This window comes from Gekko japonicus, unplaced genomic scaffold (assembly GCF_001447785.1).
Source record: "Gekko japonicus isolate JY-2015 unplaced genomic scaffold, Gekko_japonicus_V1.1 scaffold2711, whole genome shotgun sequence".
Classification (NCBI taxonomy): Eukaryota; Metazoa; Chordata; class Lepidosauria; order Squamata; family Gekkonidae; genus Gekko; species Gekko japonicus.
In genome coordinates this window covers 133610-151867 of record NW_015166503.1, presented here as the reverse complement: position 1 = coordinate 151867, position 18258 = coordinate 133610, and the positions used below count along the sequence as shown (strand labels likewise).

Here is an 18258-nt window from a genome sequence, read left to right as displayed (position 1 = left end):
CTTGCTTCTGGGGTGCCCTTGGCAGTTCTTACGGCTGGCCACAGGTTTTGCCTGCACAGAAACACTTTGGTGGAGGCGCATGGGCCGACCAGGCACATAGATGAACAAGCTATGCATACTTGCCAGGGAGTTGCACAATGCTCCCTCTAAGCTGCGGAGTCCTGTGAGCAAAAATTCTACTTTGTGAGCTGCCGGCATTTAAATTGTGAGCGAGCAGTTTGGCTGCTGCATAAATTAGTTTGCTCTGGAGCCCTCCTTCCCGGGCAAAGACAAAAATGTGTGAGCTGGAGGCTAAAGAACTGTGAGCTGGCTCACACTAACTCAGCTTAGAGGGGACACTGGTTCCTTGGCTCTCTGGCTGCCCAGATCTCCTTACTGAGCCCTGGATTCTCATTTGGATCTCGGGGCTGAGCCTCCCCTTCTGGCTTGACTTCCCTCCTGTCTTCCTCCCTTTCCTTGAGTGGCAGAACTTGCTCTCGTTCTGTCTTTGGACTCAGCCTCTCATTTTGGTCTCCTAATTCCCCCACCTATTTTTTTAAAAAATACTGTTTCTCTTAATTAAGTCTCCTTTGTCATTTGCAATTCTTTGTGGCCTCGCTGTAGGCCTCGCTCACTGTCTTGAGTCCTCGGGAAGAGGAAGGTGGACCAGTTTGGTGTAGTGGTTAAGTGTGCGGACTCTAATCTGGGAGAACCGGGTTTGATTCCCCACTCCTCCACTCGCAGCTGCTGATGTGACCTTGGGTCAGTCACAAGCTCTGGCACAGCTGTCCTTGGAAAAGAGCAGTTTCTGTGAAGAGCTCTCTCAGCCCCACCCACCTCACAGGGTGTCTGTTGTGGGGAGGGGAAGGGAAAGGAGTTTGGAAGCCGCTCTGAGACTCCAAGTGAAGGGTGAGGTATAAATCCAATCTCCTCCTCCTCCTTCTCTCTCAGCCGCACCTGCCTCACAGGGGGTGTCTGTTGTGGGGAGGGGAAGGGAAAGGAGTTTGTAAGCCGCTCTGAGACACCTTTGGGTAGTGAAGGGCCATGGGGTATAAATCCAATCTCTTCTTCTTCATCATCTGTCTTGAAGAACTGATTCGCCACCCAGTCAAAGATCCTAATTTCTGTGGTGCCGGGGGGGTGGGGGGGCACACACATCCCTGAACTTCCATTTTAGGAGCACTGTAGGGAACGGCTCCCGGGATCCTTAGCTTGTGCCTTTGCCAGTGTTTAAATACCTTGTAGGTACAAAGTGAGTGGCTACAGAGGAGAGGACGTTTCTCCATATTAAGTCTTGAAGAAGGGTTGGATTTATACCCTGCCCTTCACTCGAAGTCTCAGACTGGCTTACAATCTCCTTCCTTTCCTCTCCCCACAACAGACACCCTGTGAAGTAGGCGGGGCTGAGAGAGCTCTGAGAGAAACTGCCCTTGAGAGAACAGCTCTGAGAGAACTGTGACTGACCCAAGGTCATCCAGTTGGCTGCGTGTGAGGGGAGGGGGGATCAAACCCGGTTCTCCCAGATTAGAGTCTGCGCTCCTAACCACGACACCAAACTGGCAAGCGGGCTCTCTCTGAACAGCAGGATGGTCTCCAGAGCAGGCGTGCCTGACTGCACCACGTGGGAACACTGTGAAAAGTGGGAGGCGGCAGGAGGTCCCAGCCTTCCCTCCTCCTCGGCCTCCAATTCAGACCCTCAGTGCCTCTTGCTCTGCCAATCACTTTCTCGAGAGAGCGCCCGAGATTTATACTGCAACCTGCTCGGGGCAGAGACCTGCCCTGTCACTGTTACGCTCATGAATCACGTGACCTAAGGGATAACAATCCTGCCTCTCCCTAGTCCCGATTTATTTCGCACTCGGACCCAGGCCTTCCCAACGGCCCCTGCTGAATCCGGAGGTTCCCATCAGCCTCTCTCGGCCCCCCCCCCCTCCACCTTCCTCACCTTGATTGTTTTCGTCTGGAGCTTGAGTCCGTTCAGGGTGTTGATGGCTTTGTCGGCGTCGTTGGGGTCCACGTAATTGACGAAGCCGTAGCCTAGACTCTGTCCTGGTGGTGGGAGAGGACGAGAAAGACAGGTTACAGCGGAAGGCAGACCGGGCAAGGAAGGAGGGAGAAAGATTCCTTTGACGCCAGAGAAAAAAGAGAACAAATATTTATTTATTTATTTAGATTTTTCTATACCGCCCTCCCCAGATGGGCTCGGGGCGGTGCCCAACACTTAAATAATACAATTAAAGCAATATTAAAATAACAATTTACACATAAAAGATCATAAAGTATCTTAAAATACCACGTGACTATAGCAGTAGTCAGATAACCAATCAGAATATGGCGACTGGTGGACAATTGGCGGGAAAAAGCTGGGCAGAGAAGCTTGGGGGGGGGCACGTCCACTGCCTCAACCAAATGCCTGGCGGAAGAGCTCCGTCTTGCAGGCCCTGCGGAACTGCAATAGGTCCGGCAGGGCCCTGATCTCACACGGGAGCTCATTCCACCAGGCAGGGGCCAGGGCTGAAAGAGCCCTGGCTCTGGTCGAGGCTAGCTGGACGTCCCTGGGGCCAGGGACCACTCACAGATGTTGATCTGTGGACCTCAGTGCCCTCCGGGGCTCCTATGGAGAGAGGAGGTCTTGTAGGTACACTGGCCCCTGGCCGTAGAGGGCTCTAAAGGTCAGCACCAGCCCCTTGAAATGGATCCGGAATCCAATAGGCAGCCAGTGCTGTGCAGGGCAGGGCATGTCCTTCAAGCCAATGTTGCAACGTGAAGCTATCAGGAATCACAAAACTGAGAAACCTGCGGGGGAACACTTCAGCCTTCCAGGACATTCAGTGGGTGGCCTCAAGGTAGCTGTTTTATTACAAAGGAACTTCAGAAACAGAATGGAAAGGGAAACTGCTGAATGACAAGTTATTACAACACCTAGAACAAAAATCTCCCCCAGGACTCAACAGGGATATTGGTTTCTTATCTCATTGCATATGCTAACTCATTCAGTCCTCACATATGTATTCTCAACAGGAAGGACTATATATATTTTAGTGTACTTCTTTTTCAGAAGAGTATATTAGCATACTGGATGTAACACCAGGAATATTGAAATGTTTTGCTGACATACCACTGCACACATCTCAAAAACAAAAGAAAAAAAATGCTGTTAAATTACCTCCAAGCCTGAGGAGACGAATGGTCGGTCTCCCTTCACTTCCCACAATTAGAAAAGAGGCCTTTTCACATTTATCCCCTATTTTGACATATTTATTGCTTTGCTGTCCTTCCCCCCTTTAATTAAATCAAAACAACTGTCGACCTTATAACCTCAGCTTGTTATTTAGTTTTGTTTCTGCATCTCTTAAAGCATCTTCATCACATTACATGTTAATGCCCTGTTCGGCCTCTGTTTATAAGTTTGAACTCTACCTTCCATTCCAATGTATTTGAAAAAGGGTGCCATGCACGCCACAGCTCATACCTTGAATAAACCTCTGTTGGTCTTAAAGGTGCCAGGGGACTGCATTTGTTCTACTGCTTCAGACCAACACAGCTGACCACCTGGAACTAGCTTAAAACAAATAAAGGTTTACAACAGATGCTACGTCAGCAAAAGACAGAAGAGACCCCCTCACTTCTGCAGGAGTATACCGCATACCATGCAGTTGTAGACAAGTTTACATCGGGACCACACAGCGTAGCGTTCAGACAAGAATAAAAGAACATGAAAGACACTGCAGACCTAACCCAGACCCTAACCCTAACCTGAAAAATCAGCAGTGGCTGAACATAGCCTGACTCAAACAGGACACAGTATTTTGTTCCAAGACACTGAAAGGCCGGACAACACTTCCAATTGCCATGTCAGATTACACAGGGAAGCCATTGGAATCCATAAACATAAACACCATTTCAACAGGAAAGAAGAGAGTTTAAAAATAAATAGGGCATGGTTTCCTGTCCTGAAAAACACAAAAGGCTCTACGTAGGACAGTAGCACTACAGATAAGATTAGAATTTCATCAGCCAATCCATATGCAAAAGAACCTCCTCAGGAAACAGGAAGCCTCCTCAGGAAACAACCCGTATGCAAAAGAAAAGAACAGGAAAGCTCCTCCATTAGCATGTTTTCAAAGCCTGGGGAACTCCAACAAGATAATGACTCAGCCCTACCCCACCTTCCTGAGTAGATATAAGTTACCTGCCTACCATTTTTCTTCTCACCTTGACACAGAGAGTCCTCCACCTTTCTGTGTTATACCTCTGAGGATGCCAGTCAAAGCTGCTGGTGAAATGTCATGCCCTACAATGCCAAGACCACAGGCAGACAGCCCAGAAAATCTACAACAGCTAAAGGTTGAGTTCTTCCCCCCTTCCGAAAACTGATGACATTTCTAAATTGGAGCTCTGTCAAATCCAGCATTTGAATGTTTGATGTCTGGAGCAGCTGAAGAAGGAAGATATGGTGGGAGCGGGGCTGGGGGTGGAGGACTGCAGGAAAGGCTCCGCTGGGCAGTTTTTGCCTCCGCCCTGGGTCCTGCGGCTGACCTCACGAGGCCCCGCCACGGAAGGCTCAGGCCTCACGTCCTGGAGGAGGCAGAAGCTACAAGGGCCTTCTCTTGCGACACTGGTGAGACACAGGCCCAAATAGTACCAAGGGGTACGGCTGCAGGGGACTCATAAGATCATAAGAAAACGTAAAAGAAGCCAATGTTGGATCAGGCCAGTGGCCCATCCAGTCCGACACTCTGTGTCTCACAGTGGCCATAAATACCAGGTGCCCTCAGGAGGCCCAGCAGTGGGGCCAGGAGGACACTAGAAGCCCTCCCACTGTTGATCCCTACCCCAAGCACCAAGAAGACAGAACATCCCTTGCCCCAGACATAAGAACATAAGAGAAGCCCATGTTGGGTCAGGCCAATGGCCCATCCAGTCCAACACTCCGTGTCACACAGTGGCCAGAAACACCAGGTGCCCTCAGGAGGTCCAGCAGTGGGGCCAAGACACTAGAAGCCCTCCCACTGTTGCCTTCTCCCCCAAGCACCACAGAGCATCCCTTGCCCCAGACATAAAAACATAAGAGAAGCCAGTTTTGCACCAGGCCAGTGGCCCATCCAGTCCAACACTCTGTGTCACACAGTGGCCAAAAACACCAGGTGCCCTCAGGAGGCCCAGCAGTGGGGCCAGGAGGACACCAGGAGCCCTCCCACTGTTGCCCCCCCCCCAAGCACCAAGAACACAGAGCATCCTCAGTACTTGGTCCACTGCTTTTTAACTTGTTCATTAATGATTTGGAGATGGGAGTAAGCAGTGAAGTGGCTAAATTTGCGGATGATACAAAGTTGTTCGGGGTGGTGAAAACCAGTGAGGATTGTGAGGCACTCCAAGGGGATCTGTCAAGGATGGGCGAGTGGGCGTCAACATGGCAAATGGGGTTCAATGTGGCCAAGTGCAAGGTGATGCACATTGGAGCCAAAAATCCTAAATATAAATACACGTTGATGGGGTCTGAACTGGCAGAGACTGATCAAGAGAGAGATCTTGGAGTTGTAGTAGATAACTCACTGAAGATGTCGAGACAGTGTGTGACTGCAATAAAGAAGGCCAATGCTATGCTGGGGATTATTAGGAAGGGTATTGTAAACAGATCAGCCAATATCATAATGCCGCTATATAAATCAATGGTGCGACCTCATTTGGAATACTGTGTGCAGTTCTGGTCACCACACCTTAAAAAGGATATTATAGCTTTGGAAAAAGTGCAGAAAAGGGCAACTCGAATGATAAAAGGGTTGGAACACTTTCCCTATGAGGAAAGGTTAAAGCGCTTAGGGCTCTTTAGCTTGGAGAAACGACGACTGAGGGGTGACATGATTGAGGTTTATAAGATTATGCATGGGATAGAGCAGGTAGAGAAAGAGGTACTTTTCTCCCTTTCTCACAATACCAGAACCCGTGGGCACTCCATGAAATTGCTGAGCGGTCGGGTTAGAACAGATAAAAGGAAGTCCCTGTTCACCCAAAGACTGATGAACACGTGAAATTCACTGCCACAGGAGGTGGTGGTGGTGGCTACAAGCATGGATGGTTTCAAGAGGGAATTGGATCATAAACGTATGGAGCAGAGGTCCATCGGTGGCTATTAGCCACAAGGTATAGATAGGAACTCTCGGTCTGGGGGGCAGGTGATGCACTGTATTCTTGGTGCTTGGGGGGGGCAACAGTGGGAGGGCTTCTAGTGTCCTGACCCTGCTGCTGGACCTCCTGAGGGCACCTGGTATTTCTGGCCACTGTGTGACACAGAGTGTTGGACTGAATGAGCCATTGGCCTGATCCAACATTGGATTCTCTTATGTTCTTCTGGAACTGGGGCAAGGGATGCTCTGTATTCTTGGTGCTTGGGGGGGGGGGCAGTGGGAGGGCTTCTGGTGTCCTGGCCCCACTGGTGGACCTCCTGAGGGCACCTGGTGTTTTTGGCCACTGTGTGTGACACAGAGTGTTGGACTGGATGGGCCACTGGCCTGATCCAGCATTGGCTCCTCTCCTGTGTTCTTAGGGCAGTCCCTCCAGGACTAGCCGTTTTATTTCGGCGTCTGGCCTGGTTTTCCAGGACGCCCAAGACAGAGGAGCCCCACCACCCCGAGCTGGAAGGAGGCTTGTTTCCCTCCGTGTGCTTCCATCCACACGTCTTGGCCTCCCCCACACACCCCCTTGCCCCAGGAAACAGAGGCCTTCCGGGATGTCTTGGTCTGAACTTCCTGTCCGCCACCTCTCCGCTTCTGCTGTTAAGTAACACTGCAATGTTGTACATCTCTCTCTGTCTGCCCGCTAAATGTAACACTTCACACAGCTAATGAAGTAGGCTCCTGCTCACAAAAGCCCATGCAAAACTAAATTTATTTGTCTTTATGACAACACAAGACTTCTCCTCATTTTGGCTGCAAGAACTGCGGGGGATGTCATACTGTACTGGCCATTCCCCAAACAAGGGAAGTTAGTCCTTGAGGCACTCCACTTGTCACTCCTCTCCAAGAAGATGAGGAACCGTTCACAAGCACTCTTTGGATGTGATCCGTCAACCAGTTACAGATCCACCTAACAGTCATAGGTTGCAAACCATATTTCACTAATTTGTGAACAAGAGCATTGTGTGGAATCTTATCAAAAGCCTTACTGAAATCAAGATAAACTATGTCCACAGCATTCCCCTAATCCAGCAAGGTAGTAACTTTCTCAAAAAAAGAGATACAGTTAGTCTGGCATGACTTGTTCTTGAGAAACCCATGCTGGACCTTAGTAATCACAGCCTGTCCTTTCTAAATGCTCAAGGACTGTCTGTTTGATGATTTGTTCTAAAACTTTCCCAGGTATAGACGTCAAGCTGACGGGTCGGTAGTTACCCAGATCCTCCTTTTCCTCCTTCTTGGAAGATGGGGACAACATTTGCCTGCCTCCAATCTTCTGCAACCTCACCTGTTCTCCAAGAATTCTCAAAAATAATGGACAGAGGCTCAGAAATTACATCCGCAAGTTCTTTTAGTACTCTTGGATGCAGCTCATCTGGCCCTGAGGACTTAGTTTCACTTGAAGAAGCTAGGTGTTCATGCACTACCCCTATGCCAATCCTAGGCTGCGACTCCCTGGGCACCGTTTCCCTCGCAAGAGAAGACAGAGGGAAAGTAGGAATTGAGCAGTTCTGCCCTCTCTTCATCACCTGTTACAATTTCACTTTCCTGTCCCCGCAATGGGCCTACCATGTCCTTGATCCTTTTCTTCCTTTGAACATAAGACAAGACCAGCTCTGTACCATCTCTTGCCTCAACCTGGACGGCACAGGCTGGCCTGATCTCATCAGATCTCAGAAGCTAAGCAGGATGTACATCGAGATGCCGACTCCATGGCCTCAACAGCTTCGCTTTCGGCCTCAATGCCTTGCTATGCCAAATCGGGGGTGGGGTGGGGAAGGGGGGAATACGGCCACACTCCTGTCTGGGTCGCTGGAGGAGGAGGTGATGGATCTGATTTGCATGTCTCAGACTGGGCTGGAAGAAGTTAGAGATTGGATTCATACCCCACCCTTCACTACCCAAAGGAGTCTCAGAGCAGCTTACAATCTCCTTTCCCTTCCCCTCCCCACAACAGACACCCTGTGAGGTCGGTGGGGCTGAGAGAGCTCTGATGGAAACGGCTCTTTTTCAAGGACAGCTCTTATCAGAACTACGGCTTGCCCAAGGTCATCCAGCCAGGTGCAAGTGGAGGAGTGGGGAATCAAACCCGGTCCTCCCAGATTAGAGTCCGCGCACTTAACCACGACACAAAACTGGCTCTCTGATGACCAATTCTAGCTTTCTTTCCTTTCTTTTCCTTTCCTTTCTTTCCACCCCGCCCCCCCTTGAAATTATTGTGCTGGACTTCCTGGGTAATTCTCCAATGGCAAATACGTTGAGCATAGCAAACAGTGCCCAAATGCTTTATTTACACCTTTGGCCCCTAATCCCTGCAGAAAGCCTTGGGGGGAGGGAGTGAATGCCAAAGTGCCAATCGACGGTCCTTCCTCCTTCTCTGCTCTCACGAGAAGAAGAGGAGATTAGATTTATACCCTGCCCTTCACTACCCAAAGGAGTCTCAGAGTGGCTTACAATCTCCTTTCCCTTCCCCTCCCCACAACAAAAACCATGTGAGCAATGCTCCCTCTAAGCTGTGGAGTGTTGTGAGCAAAAATTCTACTTTGTGAGCTCCTGGCATGAAAGTTGTGAGTGAGCGATTTGGCTACTGCATACATTAGTTTGCTCTGGAGCCGTCCTTCCTGAGCTAAGACAAAAATGTGTGAGCCGGAGGTTAAAAAACTGTGAGGTAGCTCACACTAACTCAGCTTAGAGGGAACATTGCCTGTGAGGGAGGCGGGGCTGAGAGAGCTCTTTCGAGGACTGCTCCTGAGAGAACTTGTGACTGACCCAAGGTCACTCCAGCAGCTGCATGGGGAGGAGGAGTGGGGAATCAAACCATGCACTTAACCACTACACCAAACTGGCTCTTGTGTGTGTGTGTGTGTGTGTGTGTGTGTTTAGCGGCCGGTATTCTCCTTCTGCAGGTTCCCACTGCAAACCCCTTTCGGCATCTATTATTTGTTCCTCCTGCTACAATTCCGAGACAGGTTTACCAGCTGCCTACTTTGCTAGCAGGGGCCCTCCCTGAACCAGCAGAGCTGGTCTTACTCGTGGGGATCCCCCCCCCCCGCCAACTCATCATTCTGGGGGACTTCAACGCACAGGCCGCCTAAAAGGGGCATGTCTGATACTTAACCTTTTGTACTGAGTCTTTGGGTTGATCTGCTTTTTTCTGGGGGGGGGTATCTGTGTGTCAAACCATGGGAGAATGCAGCCCCCATTCTCTGAAGGGGCAGGCAGCCCGTGTAAGTGGGCTGACCCATGGAGACTTGCGCACCCGACTGGTTTCTGGAATGTGCTGGAGGCACTGAGGATCCCAAAGGGCAGCTCCGTTGAGGTCGCAGTGGGAGTCTGGAACACCAAGCTCTCCACTGGGCTGCCCCTGGTCTCCTCTCCCACCCCCCATCACCAGTGTTCCCTCTCAGCTGAGTCGGTGTGAGCCAGCTCACAGTTTTTTAGTCTCTGGCTCACACATTTCTGTCTGGGCTCAGGGAGGATGGGGCTCCAGAGCAGACTGATTTACGCAGCAGCCCAATCGCTCGCTCGCCACCTGAATGCCCGTAGCTCACAAAGTAGGCAGCTTAGAGGGAGCCTTGTCTGTCGCGCCCCCAAGGCAGAGTCTGACACAGAGCTGGACGACTTGGAGAGGGCTGGGCGACTTGGGGGGGGGGAGGAAGAGCACGTTGCAGTATCCGTTGGAAGACCGGCAGGTCTTTTGGGCCACAGGGGTAGCAGCACAGCAGCTGCCCTTCCCCACCACCCATGCGTCCGCTAGCTTGAGGCCAACTCAGCTGTTTGGAGTGTTTCCGTTTTTGCTGACTTCTAGGCCCAAGGCCCTAAATTCTCAAGAACTGACACCTTTGCAAAATAATTTGCTGACGAAATCTCCCAAATACACTCCGATTAGGACACCCGCCGGAACACAGCTCAGGCGGCAGAAGAATCTAGTGCACCGTCTGGTCTATTTATAGAGCCTTTCGGGTTGGTTGCTGTGACATATGTTGACAGGATCTTGGGTGCTGCGGAAGCCACCGCCGGCTCTCCAGGCAACACGCATGTCCATCGGGGCCACTCAGGCCTTTCATGATTTTGGAGTCGGGGGTCACGATGAGCATGCTGGTGACATCCAGCTCCGCATTCAGAAGAGGGCAACCAGGAGGGTGAGAGGGTTGGCATCCAAGTCTTAGGAGGAAAGGCTGAAAGAGTTGGGTCTGTTTAGCCTGGGAAAGAGAAGGCTCAGAGGGGACACGATTGCAGTCTTCAAGTATCTGAAGGGCTGTCATGTAGAAGGTGGAGCAGATCTATTCTCTCTTGCTCTGGATTGCAAGACTAGATCTAATGGGTGGGAATGACAAGGGAGTCGTTGCCGGCTAAATATCAGAAGAAACTTCCTAACTGTCAGAGTGGTTGAGCAGTGGGACAGTCTGCCTTGGGAGGTGGTGGATGCTCTGCTGGACGTTTCCAAGCGGAGGCTGGACGACCACCTTCTGGGTATGTTGTAGGGCGATCTTTTGGCTGTGCTCCTGCAGAGTGCAGTTTGGGGGTTGGACTAGATGACCTGCAAGTTTCCTTCCAACTCCTAACTGTAAGAGTGGTTGAGCAGTGGGACAGTCTGCCTGGGGAGGTGGTGGATGCTCCTTCGCTGGACATTTTCGAGCAGAGGATGGACGACCATCTTTCGGGTATGTTGTAGGGCGATCTTTCGGCTGTGCTCCTGCAGAGTGCAGCTCAGGGGGTGGACTAGATGACCTTCAAGGACCCTTTCACCTCTAACATTCTATGATTCTATTCTATGATTCCATTGTCCCGAAGGCCACCTGACTCTTCTGCAGCCACCCTGAGCCCAGTGCCTGGCCTCAGTGGTTCCGTGGCTGAAGGCAAACAAGCGACAACAGAATCCTGACAAGATGGAGGTGATTCCAGTTGGGACAACGGAGCGTCTGTGCCTCCCACGTTCGGTGTGGATCAGCTGACCCTCGCTGACTCAGCCTAGAAGATATCCTTGATCAGGCATGATTGCCGGGGGGGGGGGAAACTTGTTGTTTTTGCAAAGCAGGAGGGTGTGGTGGCCGAGAGCCACCTGTCCTGGGTCAGAGCAGACTCAGCCAAGACCAAGGGGACGAGGCAGAAGCACTAACCAGAAGCGTAAGTCAAGAGTTCAGTCCAGGAGTCATGCACAAGGGAAGCCAGCCGACCGTCCAAGAAACATCGTTCAAGCAGGTCCGAGAGGTGTTGTGAAGCAGGTCCGAGGTCAAAGCCAAAGGTTGAGAAATAGCAGCCAGAAACAGGTCCGGGTGGTGTGGTTGCGTGTCTCAAAGAAGGTGACAAGTAGCTCCCACGCCTTCTTCCTCTGAAACCCAGTCCTTTATCGGCAGCTCACAGCTGGGTCTCCTTGCTTGAGAGAGCGCTGCCCATTAACTCCAGGTGTTCCTCTTGATCTGGCGGTCGCCGGGCAGCGAGGCGTGCGCTCCGCCTCCTCTCGAGGAGTTCCAAGCGTGCCCGCCTCCTCCTGCGTTCCCCGGTCAGGGTTCCCAGCAGTGTTCCCTCTAAGCTGAGTTCGTGTGAGCCAGCTCACAGTTTTTTAGCCTCCAGCTCACAGATTTTTGTCTTAGCTCAGGAAGGGATGGCTCCAGAGCAAACTGATTTATGCAGTCGCCAAATTGCTCGCTCACAACTTTAATGCCCAGTAGCTCACAAAGTAGGATTTTTGCTCACAAGACTCCACAGCTTGGAGGGAACATTGGTTCCCAGCAGGGCTCTAGTCGGGGGGGAGCTCTCAGGTACGGAGCTCCGGAAGAGAACCTCTAGGGGGGCGGGGCGGTCACGTGGTGAAGCCCCGCCCCCTTCTTACCCCGCCCTCTGCTTCGATCCTCATTCCGTTTGGGAATGAGGATGAAGCAGGAGGGTAAGTAGCCGGGCCTTCTGACACACTTCCGGTGATGTCAGGGGGTGTGGCCTTCTGTCACTTCCGGTGATGTCAGGGGGCGTGGCATATGCAAATAAGTTATGCTAATGAGTTATGCTAATGAGCTCCGGCAGCTCTTTTTCTACAACAAGACCCCTGGTTCCCAGTCAAACACTCAACAACGTCCCTTCAGGAGTTTCAGTTTATTGAGAGTTAGACCTTGGGACACCCTGAACTCCTGTGTCAGGAACGGCGGGAGAGAGAACAGGCCGTACAGTTATACCCCCTTCCAACCAGACCCCCTGACAGCAAACCCAACAGGCAAACACCTGCAAACGTGGGCAAAGAGGCAGCAGTTACATTCCCAGCAGGAAACGCGGCAGAGCCGAGCCTTCAAGGACACCAGACAGATAACAGAGTGAACCGGAGGAAGCGAGGGGAATGGGGGGGGGGAAGCCAGGCTGCACCCCGCACATGCCAAACCAGGGCAGCGTTAGCGGGCACCCCCGGCTCTGGGGACAGAGGAGGCGAGGCAGCCTGTGAAGTTCCCCCCACCCTCTTGGGTTGTCTCTTCCACGTTCCCGGTGCTCATGGGGCTGGAGTGCCCGCTGCCTTCATCCACTGGGGCGCTGGGACCTGCCTCCGCTGTCTCAGGGTCATTAGGAGCATCAGCTGGCTGAGCCTCAGAGGTGCTGACGGGGATGTTATCAGCATCCGCTGAGTGCTCTTTGGTTAAAGCAGACTGGCCCACGACACCCCCTTTCTCAGGTTCAGCTGAGTTGGCGACACTAATCCATGCCAAGGTAGGCCCCCCCCCCCGGCTATTGTGACGGGTTCTACGTGAGCCTGCCTGCCAGGACAACTTGGAAACTTTGGCCGGCACAGAACGCTGTAGCTCAGGGACCACGGGGAGCTCGGTGGAAGGTGTATGTCAGAAGGCAGCCGTGCCGGTCTGCAGCAGGAGAGCTCGGTCCGAGTCCAGTAGCACCCTGGAGACCAGCCAGAGTTTCAGGGGAGGAGGCTTTCGAGAGAGCCCAGATTCCCTGGCACCTGACGAAAGGGAATGTTGACTCTTGACAGCTAAGGCCCTGGACCTCTTGTTGTTCCCTTAAGGCAGTACTGGACTTGAATCTAACAGGTGGGAGACGCACACGATGCCCGACCCTACAGTGGCTCCACAGGTTCCGATTAGTTCCCAGGTTCAGTTCGCAGTGCTGCTTGTTCCCAAAAAGGCCCTTCCGAAAGCGCCTCTCTCGCTATGTTCCGCTGAGTCAGCTTTGCTTGTTGGAGTGATGCCTTGTGAAGGTTCCACCTCGCAAAGGGGTAAGATCAAGCGCTGCCTGTACCTGGCCTCATAAGAACATAAGAGAAGCCAAATGTTGGATCAGGCCAATGGCCCATCCGGTCCAACACCCTGTGTCACACAGTGGCCAAAAAATTCCGGGTGCCATCAGGAGGTCCAGCAGTGGGGCCAGGACATTAGAAGTCCTCCCACTGTTGCCACCTTCCAAGCACCAAGAAGACAGAGCATCCCTTGCCCCAGACCGAGAGTTCCTATCTATACCTTGTGGCTAATAGCCGCTGATGGACCTCTGCTCCAAATGTTTATCCAATTCCCTCTTATAATAACATAAGAGAAGCCAATGCTGGATCAGGTCAGTGGCCCCTCCAGTCCAACACTCTGTCACACAGTGGCGAAAAAATACTGGGTGCCATCAGGAGGTCCAGCAGTGGGGCCAGGAGGACACTAGAAGGCTCTCTCTCTTGTGGTTCTCACCTGGTGGAACGGTCTCCCTGACAAGGCCAGAAGGAACTCCGCACTTCTGTCGTTCTAAAATGGGATTGTTCACAAGGACATTTCTATAATCTTATTTTACAATTTTAATAATTATGATCTTGACAGGCTGGAGGGCTAAAACAAATAAAACGAATTTCAGTGGGGATAAATGTAAAGTGCTGCATTTAGGTAGGAAAAATCACATGCATAATTGTAGGTTGGGGGAGACTTGTCTTGGTAGTAGTATGTGCGAAAAGGATCTAGGGGTCTTAGTAGGCCATACACTGAACATGAGTCAGCAGTGTGATGCGGTTGCTAGAAAGGCAAATGCAATTTTGGGCTGTATCAACAGAGGTAGAGTGTCCAGATCACACAACGTGATGGTGCCACTTTACTCTGCTCTGGTTAGACCTCACCCAGAGTATTGTGTTCAGTTTTGGGCACCACAATTTAAGTAGGATATAGACAAGCTGGAATGTGTCCAGAGGAGGGCAACGAAGATGGTGAGGGGTCTGGAGACCGAGTCCTATGAGGAAAGGTTGAAGGAACTGGGTATGTCGAGCCTGGAGAGGAGACGACTGAGAGGTGATACGATAACCATCTTCAAGTACTTGAAGGGCTGTCCTATAGAGGATGGTGCGGAGTTGTTTTCTGTTGCCCCAGAAGGTCGGACCAGAACCATCGGGTTGAAATTAAATCAGAAGAGTTTTCGGCTAAACATTAGGAAGAACTTCCTAACAATGTGAGCAGTTCCTCAGTGGAACAGGCTTCCACGGGAGGTGGTGGGCTCTCCTCCTCTGGAGGTTTTCAGACAGGGGCTAGATGGCCCCCTCTGACAGCCATGTGGATTCTGTGAACTTGGGCAGATCATGAGAAGGGAGGGCAGGGAGGGTTGCCTCAGGGCTCAGTTCTCGTGGCCCTTTCTGACACACCCGGGGAAATGCTGATCGCCACGTTGGGGTCAGGAAGCCATTTTTCTCCAGGCCAGTTTGGCCAGGGATCCTGGAGGCTTTTTGTCATCTTCTAGGCATGAAACGGGTCACCGCGGGTGTGGAGGGGGGAGGTATTTGTGAATTTCCTGCCTTTTGCATGGGGTTGGACTAGATGACCCTGAAGGTCCCTTCCAGCTCTATGATTCTATAATGGGACCGTGCCGCCTGTTAAAACTTATAGGTCTCTTTGCCCCTCTCCACATTCCACCATTTAGTGTGTGCGTTATAGTGCTCTTATTTTATTGTTCTCTATGTCGTGAAGGACAGTAAATGGTTAATGCTCTAACCATTCATGGCACGATACATATGTATTATATTTTTATTTCATTGCTTTCTAACTGAGGAATCTGGTTTTATTGCACTGTTAATAGCACCAGGTGGGTAGCCCTGTTAGTGTGAAGAAGGGAAAGCTCCTCCCCTGCCACAAATTTTGTTAGCCTTTCAGGTGCTCCTGGACTCCTGGTCTTTTCTACTGTTTACTGTACGTAATATATTGGTCTTTATTACAACTGGTTTGTAAGGCTGTCATTCGCTTCAAGCCTCAACAAGAGAAGCGTAAGGATAATTTTATTTATTTGTTTCTCTCCTGCCTCCTCAGAGTCTGGCTCGAGGTGGCTTACAATTAAGAAAACACAAAGTAAAGAAAGGCAAACCATTAAAGACAAGCAGCGTAAAAACTACGCATAGAACAGGAGCCGACCATTGAAAAGCAGATATGATAAAACCCCTAATTAAAAGGCTGGATGTAAAATGAAGCAAGCAAGCAAACAAATAACATTTGAAAAATCTCTACTTTACACAGAGAGTGATTAAAATCTGGAATTTGCTGCCAGAGGATATAGTGATGGCTACAGGAATAAACAGTTTTGAAAGGGGATTAGATAGACGCATGGACGAGAAGTCTCCCAATGGCTACTAGCCGTGGTGGCTGAGGGGAACCTCCACGTTCAGAGACACTAATCCTCTGAATCCCAGATCCGGGAAGCGACACTGGGGAAGGCCTCGGCCTCTCTGCCCTGTTGCTGGCCCTCCAGAGGGACTGGCTGGCCCCTGTGTGAGACGGGAGGCTGGACTGGAGGGACCCTCCCTGGTCTGGCCCAGCAGGGCTCTTCTGGTGTCCTTATCAGGGGAAGGCCTCGGCCTCTCTGCCCTGTTGTTGGCTGTGTAGAGGAACTGGCTGGCCCCTGTGTGAGACGGGAGGCTGGACTAGATGGACCCTCACTGGTCTGGCCCAGCAGGGCTCTTCTGAGGTTCTTCTCAGGGGAAGGCCTCGGCCTCTCTGCTCTGTTGCTGGCCCTCCAGAGGGACTGGCTGGCCCCTGTGTGAGACGGGAGGCTGGACTAGAGGGACCCTCCCTGGTCTGGCCCAGCAGGGCTCTTCTGGTGTTCTTATGAGGGGAAGGCCTTGGCCTCTCTGCCCTGTTGCTGGCCCTCCAGAGGAACTGGCTGGCCCCTGTGTGAGACGGGAGGCTGGACTGGAGGGACCCTCCCTGGTCTGACCCAGCAGGGCTCTTCTGGTGTCCTTCTCAAGGGAAGGCCTCGGCCTCTCTGCTCTGTTGCTGGCCCTCCAGAGGGACTGGCTGGCCCCTGTGTGAGACGGGAGGCTGGACTAGAGGGACCCTCCCTGGTCTGACCCAGCAGGGCTCTTCTGGTGTTCTTAATCTCCCCCTTCCCTGCCCCCCACTCTCCCCCTCGAGGACCCTTAGCCACAGCACCAACACTCTGGAACTGTCTCCCCAGGGAGACGAGGGAAAAGCGGGTGGTGACAGGGCAGCATCAGGGTTTCCTGAATGATGCAGCTGCTTTTAACCCATTTCTATCTGGTTTCAAGTCCTGGGTTTGGTACCACGACGGCTTTAGTTGCAGCGGTGAACAATCTCCGTTTAAAGCTGGACAGGGGACAATCTTACAGTCTTGGACCTCTCGGCGGCCTTTGGTACTTCCTTCTTATCCACCAGTTTGAATACAGCGTTGATGTTAAGGGTGTAGGCCCTCCAGTAGTTTCGCTCTTTTCCATCTGGCCAGACTGTGTGGAATATATCTTGGGGGTTCCATTTTCTCTCTCGTGCTCTTTAATATGTATGCGAGGCTGCTGAAGAAGATTGCCTGGAGCTTTTGGGCTGGGTGTCGCCAATATGCAGACGACACCCAGCTCTATATCTCACTAACCATGTCTGCAGATGCACCTGTCTTGGTTCTGAATTGGTGCTCTGAGGCTGTGGCCGGGTTGTGAAGGCAGAACAAACTGAAGCGGAATCCAGACAAGACAGGGGTCACGCTTGTTGGGAAGTCCAGAAGGACTCGATCCACTCACCCTCGACGGAGTAACGTTGGCTTTTCCAGAGGAGGCTCAGAGCTTGGGGGCGCTCAAGGACCCGGCCTGGCTGTCTGACATGCAGGTCTGCGTGGTGTCTAGGAGCCCCTTCTGTCAGCTGCATCAGATTAGCCAGCTTTCTCATGATCTAGACTCAGCTGGCCACGCTGACCCATGCTTCTGCAACCTCATGGCTGGACTACTGCAGTGCACTCTGCGTGGGGCTGCCCTTGAAGACAGCCTGGAAACTGCAAGTGGTCCAGAATGCAGCAGCCCAGCGGCTGTCAGGGGCTAACCCTCAGGAACCTGAGTTGCCCATATGGAAACAGCTACATTGGCTGTTGGTCTGTTTCTGAGTCAAAGCCCTTCATGACCTGGGTGGGACAACCCCCTCCCCGAAGGACCATCTCCTCCCGCACATCTCTGTGTGCCAACCGCGGTCATCAGGCAGCCATGAAGAGGTGAGCCCCCCACCCCCCCACCGGAGACCTTCAGGAGGCACTGCACGGACTGCCTGTTTGCCAGAGCTTTGGAAAGGGTTTAAATGGGAGCCATCTTTTAAAGGGGGGGGGGATCTGGGGCTTGCTAATTCATCTTGGGTTGTAGCTGAGGATGATTTAACTACTATCGTGTGCCCTCTGGAACCCAGAGGAAAGGCAGGATAGGAAGTTTAAATAAATAAACGCATTCAATAAATTAAAGGTGGCCTTCACAGCAAGTGAGAGCCCAAGATTAAACGATGACACTCCCAAGTGATATGCAGCCCTCAGAAAATGCCGACAGACGTGTGGAGTGTTGGGGAAAATAGGCAAGAATACTTAAATACTCAGAGTTTGCAATGGATCTTTGCTTCACTGGAGAGGAGACATTTCTTCCTGTGTAAAAAGCTTTATTTCTAAGGGAAGGGTTCACATGGAAAGGTACAAAACAAAAGAGATACCTAGAGCTACATTTTCACATGGTCACCCACAATGGAGGAGGAGGAGGAGATTGGATTTATCCCCCGCCCTTCACTCAGAGTCTCAGAGCGGCTGACAAACTCCTCTCCCTTCCCCTCCCCACAACAGACACCCTGTGAGGTAGGTGGGGCTGAGAGAGCTCTTTCAAGAACTGCTCTTTTTTCAAGAACAGCTC

The 18258-nt window shown here is 51.7% G+C and overlaps 1 protein-coding gene across 3 annotated transcripts in view; it reads right to left on the bottom strand.

Annotated features, from left to right (window-relative positions):
- Nucleotides 1-18258, bottom strand: part of ELAVL3 (ELAV like neuron-specific RNA binding protein 3) — a 32266-nt gene that overhangs the window by 13112 nt on the left and 896 nt on the right. For all 3 annotated transcript variants that reach the window (XM_015412229.1, XM_015412228.1, XM_015412230.1), the window contains exon 2: nt 1925-2028. In XM_015412229.1, coding sequence (XP_015267715.1) covers nt 1925-2028 — 104 coding nt within the window. The remainder of the gene's footprint in view (nt 1-1924; nt 2029-18258) is intronic.